The 5,000-nt window shown below is 35.7% G+C and overlaps 2 protein-coding genes across 2 annotated transcripts in view; both read left to right on the top strand.

The window, feature by feature from the left end:
• The window catches only part of LOC137637081 (uncharacterized), a 4,153-nt gene extending 664 nt beyond the window's left edge, over nucleotides 1–3,489 (top strand). Inside the window, exons 1-4 of the mRNA XM_068369381.1 lie at nucleotides 1–509; nucleotides 1,464–2,822; nucleotides 3,117–3,310; nucleotides 3,475–3,489. The exon at nucleotides 1–509 is cut by the window's left edge and continues 664 nt beyond it. Coding sequence (XP_068225482.1) covers nucleotides 1–509; nucleotides 1,464–2,822; nucleotides 3,117–3,310; nucleotides 3,475–3,489 — 2,077 coding nt within the window. The remainder of the gene's footprint in view (nucleotides 510–1,463; nucleotides 2,823–3,116; nucleotides 3,311–3,474) is intronic.
• Nucleotides 3,490–3,499: 10 nt separating this feature from the next.
• LOC137637079 (uncharacterized) lies at nucleotides 3,500–4,978 on the top strand. The gene has a single exon (XM_068369379.1). It carries the CDS (start codon nucleotides 3,500–3,502, stop codon nucleotides 4,976–4,978), a length of 1,479 nt encoding a protein of 492 aa, XP_068225480.1.
• Nucleotides 4,979–5,000: the final 22 nt, after the last annotated feature.

Here is a 5,000-nt window from a genome sequence, read left to right as displayed (position 1 = left end):
TGAGGCTTTAAGCATAGATCAAAACATAGTTTTACAGTATTTCATATGGAATGGGTTTAATGACTGTTTCAAGAATCAGTTAATGCATATTACTGGCTCGAATAAGCCCTCGTTGCAGCAAATAGATGAACATATCTTTACTGCTTTGGAAAGATATAGAAACATATCAAAGAAATTTAATGTGAAACAAGGTAATCTTGAGAAAAAGGTTGTGCCCAACTCAAATTGTTTAGCTTCTGCCGTTGTTAATGTTGAGAAGTCTAAAGTTAAAGAATGTCCTCTATGTTTAGCAGACAATAAAGGAGACACTGATCACCCAATTTTTAAGTGTTCAGTTTATGCATCTCCACAGAGTAAAATTGAAAAACTAAAACTATTGAATTTTTGTACAAACTGTACTTACGATTCTCATAAAACTTCAGATTGCAGGTTTAAATTTAACCGAAAATGTAAACATTGTAACAAGTGGCATTTCAGCTATCTTTGTAAATTTCGTAAAGACCCAAAAAGTACTGCTAATAACCTTAAGAATGATTCAAATAACCAAGAAGTGACTAACCAAACGGCAAAGGTGAATTGTAAAGAGAAATCGAACTCTAATTCTGTTGTTTCTAATTTAACTTGGTCTGATTTAGGAGTTTTAAGAATCTCTTGTAACCCGGTGACTGCTATGCCTTCCTTTTCACTGAATGACAATGGGGATCGAGGTATAAAGGATTCAGGAAGTCAAGTTACTTTCGTTGAGGAAGACTGGGCTAAGAGTATGCAGTTTGAAGTTGTTGACCCGAATTATTCTTTGGCGGTGAATGGTATTAATTCTTCAAAGCCGTTAGCCACTGTAGTATACAAGGTAAAGTTGAATGGTGATTATTTTACTGCTATTGCCATGAAGTCTATTAATTTGAAATTAGTTTTGCCAGGTATCTCTGAAGTAGCTCAAGTATTTAAGGATAAGGGCTATGTATTAGCCGACAAAACTTTGCATATGTCTGGGGACAAAGTTGAAGATATAAAATTACTCTTGGGAAATGATAACTCTCATTTAGTACCACAGAAGGATGTGCTGTTTGGAGGTAGTTCTAAAGTGATTCCCTCTGTTTACTTGGAATCACCCTTAGGGGTGATGCTTGTAGGTGACATTGAAAGGTATAAGCAAAATCTAGCTCTATTACCAGACCGGATAAAGCATTCTTATGAAGTTTGTGCAAAGGGTGAGGGTCCCCTTGAAGTTGATAGTAATTTGAATATGGATGGATTGTTCTTAGATTCGGTAGAGGAATTCAAGTTCCCTGCTTGTGCTAATATTTCTGTTTTAAATAAGGGTCAAATTGTTGAAGCTGAACTCGAGAGAGCAGCAGAAGAAATTCTTTCCTCGAAGGCAGAAAGTTTTTCGCACAGTGATTCTAACTTATATGACGAAGACTTTAATGAGGAGAACAGGAAAGTAGTAGAATTTGCTTTAGAAAATACAGTTAGAGATAGTGATGGAAGGTTAATTATGCCTCTGTTATGGAATGGGAAAGTAGCTCATTTGCTTGGTAAGAATCAAAATCTGTCAAAAGCAATATTAAAATCAAATTTTAAGAAATTTAGCAAAAAGGATAATGCTTTACAAATGATGGACGAGGTTTTTAAAGAACAGGAACAGCTAGGCATTATAGAGAGAGTAACTAACTTGGAGCAATTCTTGGAGGAAAACCCCCAACATAGCTTTCTGCCGCACATGCCAGTGTTCAATATGGACCGAGAGTCAACAAAATGCCGTAATGTATTTTTGTCCAATTTGTGTGAATCTGACAAAGATAAACCTTTAACTCTATCTCATAATCAAACAATTTTTGCTGGTCCTTGTTTGAATAAGAAAATTTCTACTTCTATTTTACAGCTAAGATTTAATGAAAAATTGTTATGTTTTGATATAAAAAAGGCATTTCTGATGATTAAGTTGGTGCCTTCAGATCAAAGTAGGTTACTCTTTTATTGGTATAGAAACGTATGTAAAAAGGACTATTCCTTAATTGTTTATAAACATTGCAGACTTCCATTTGGTTTGCCATGTAGTCCAACTTTATTAATGTTAGCACTTTATAAAATTTTGATGTTGGATGTCCAAGGTGACAATATTGATGTAAAGGAATTGAAGACAGAGTTATATAACTTAGCTTACATGGATAACTTGGCTTACACGACCAATGATATAGACAGGTTGAAATGTGCTTATGAGAAACTTGACAGTATATTTTCTCCCTATAAATTAGAATTGCAGCAATTCATAACCAATGATGACTCTCTGCAGCAACAGGTAGATAAAGATAAGGAAAAGACTCCTACAAAAGTAAAATTGCTTGGTTTGCTTTGGGACAGAAACATTGATACTCTTTCGGCAAGCAAGTTGGTACTTGATAAGGATGCAACGACCAAAAGACAAATTTTAAGTTCTATTGCAGCCAATTTTGATGTGTTCTCATTTTATGGTCCTTTATTAAACAGGGCTAGATTATTTATGCACTCGCTACAATGCAGGAAAGAAGTTGGATGGGACGATAGACTCTCTGGTGAGGAGCTACGAGAATGGTCTAATATTTGCAAGCAAGTAAATGGTGTTCCTGAAATTGCAGTGAAGAGATTTGTTGGTCGCAGGAATGATCCTTTCCAAATTATTGCTTTTTGTGATTCTAGCAAGCATATATATGGAGTTGTGCTCTTTATCAAGAACTTGCGAACAAAGGAGGTAAGTTTCCTTCTGTCAAAAAATAGAATAATTGGACGCCAGTTAGAGCTAAAGTCAATCCCTTCTCTTGAATTTCAATCTCTCTTGCTTGGTACGGAAACTATTGTTGACATTTGTTCAGAGTGTGTCTCCCCCATAAACATTACAAAATTGGTGGTTTTCTCAGATAGTGCAGTTGCACTGAATTGGTTAAATTCTCGAACAAATAGGTTTGATAAATTAAAAAAAATAAGTATTTTTGTTATGAATAGGTTGCAAAGAATAGAGAATCTATGTGAAACGGTCCCTGTGACTTTCAAATTTTGTGCAGGTATGATAAATCCTGCAGATTGTACTACCAGGTCATTGTCATATAAGAGGTTGATAAAATCAAATTTCTTCACAGGACCTGATACTATTCATGATATCTTGGAAGATAACAGTTTGGATGTAACGATCCCAAATCCTTTAACCAATGTACTTGAAGTTTCAGAAGGCCACTGTGAGATAGGGAGTGTGACTGAGCCAGAGATGGGAGGCATTTTGAATTCTACAGTTGGAAATTCCGATTGGCTTCATTTGATTTCGGTCTACAAACATGTACTGACATTCATAAACAATGTCAAACGGAAGTTAAAGAACAAATCCGGCAAGTATGACCATTTTGAGGTTTACAGTAATGATGAAATTTCTTTGAATGCATGGCAACTGATGATTATGCAAGATCAACGCCAACATTTTCCGGATGTTTTTAAATATTTCAGAGAAAGGAACCCTAAAATTAGGGATATGCCTAAAATAGTAAGTCAACTAAATTTATTCATTGAAAAGAAATCTGGTTTACTAAGAGTTAAAAGTAAATTTCATAAGTGGAGAGACGGTAGTTATGTATTCCCCATTCTTTTGGCCAAAAACAGTAAATTGACTGAAGAAATTATTAGAAATTTTCATGTTAAGTTAGCTCATTCTGGAATATATGCCACATTATCTGAGGATAGGAAACAGTTTTGGATTCCTTGCAGTTTTTCTACTGTAAAGAAAGTCTTGAAAACTTGTGTTCACTGCCGTAGATTTAACGGTAGAACTATAAAGTTAAATCAGTCCCCTTATAGAGAATTTAGGGTTTCTCCTCCAACCATACCTTACAGGTATATTTTCATTGACTATTTTGGACCTTACTGGGTATATTGGATGGGTAAGAAATCAAAGGTATGGATATTATGTATCACCTGTTTATGGTCCAGAGCCATAAATCTTAAGGTTTGTGTAGACCTTTCGGTGATATCCTTTTTGCGAGCACTTCAGCTCCATTGTTTCGAATTTGGGGTGCCTGAACTCTGTTTAAGTGACCAAGGTTCACAGCTAACTTCAGGTGCTAGAACCGTTGAGAATTTTTTAAGTGATAAGGATACACAATCCTATTTCAGGGAGAACAACATAAAACCTTTGAGCTTTCAGCAGTACTATAAAGGCCACAGTGAACTTGGATCTTTAGTGGAATCTTGTGTGAAGATGGTCAAAAGGCTTATTGAAGGCTCTATTCGGAATATGGTCCTCGAATATTTAGATTTTGACTTTGCTGTACAAAATATTGTACATATAGTAAACCGTCGACCAATTGCCTTTAAAGAATATTTGCGAAGCAATGATGGGACTGAACCTGTACCGTCTCCTATAACTCCAGAGATTTTAGTTAAAGGTCATGAATTGAATTCCTTAAATATTATTCCCCATTTACATCCTTTACCTAGGGCAGATGATACTTGGGTTCCTGATATATCTCCCATTTCCCATGTGAAGGACAGCCACAGGAAGTTACGAAAGGCTAGGGAAAGTATAATAGAGATATATAATAAAGAATTTGTTGTGCAGCTGGTGAATCAAGCCACTGACAAACGCAGTAGATACCAACCTGTTAATCATAAACTATTAGAAGTTGGAGACATTGTTCTCATTAAAGAACCCCTTCTTAAACCTACTAATTTTCCAATGGGTATTATCAAAGAGATAAAACTGAACTCTTTAGGTGAAGTAACGGGTGCAACAGTACTCAAAGGAAAAAGTAGGGAAGAGACTAAAAGGCACGTTTCATCCTTGATTCCATTGCTCTATAAACGGGAATATGAGGCTAAATTTAACGATAAAGCACAATCCCCATGTGAGGATAAACTAAGCAAGGAAGATGAGGTTAAGGAGAGACCCAAGAGGCGAGCTGCCATGATTGGGAAAGATAAGGTAAAGAAACTATTGGATGACAGTCTAGCGTGATCTTTGATCGCTATATTGTAAT

Source organism: Palaemon carinicauda, unplaced genomic scaffold, assembly GCF_036898095.1.
Source record: "Palaemon carinicauda isolate YSFRI2023 unplaced genomic scaffold, ASM3689809v2 scaffold52, whole genome shotgun sequence".
NCBI classification, from domain to species: Eukaryota; Metazoa; Arthropoda; class Malacostraca; order Decapoda; family Palaemonidae; genus Palaemon; species Palaemon carinicauda.
The sequence above is the reverse complement of the archived record's forward strand: the minus strand, read 5'-3'. Positions and strand labels throughout refer to the sequence as shown.

Coding starts and splice junctions, on each gene's coding strand:
- LOC137637079 (XM_068369379.1), top strand. CDS start 3,500: ATGCCTAAAATAGTAAGTCAACTAAATTTATTCATTGAAAAGAAATCT.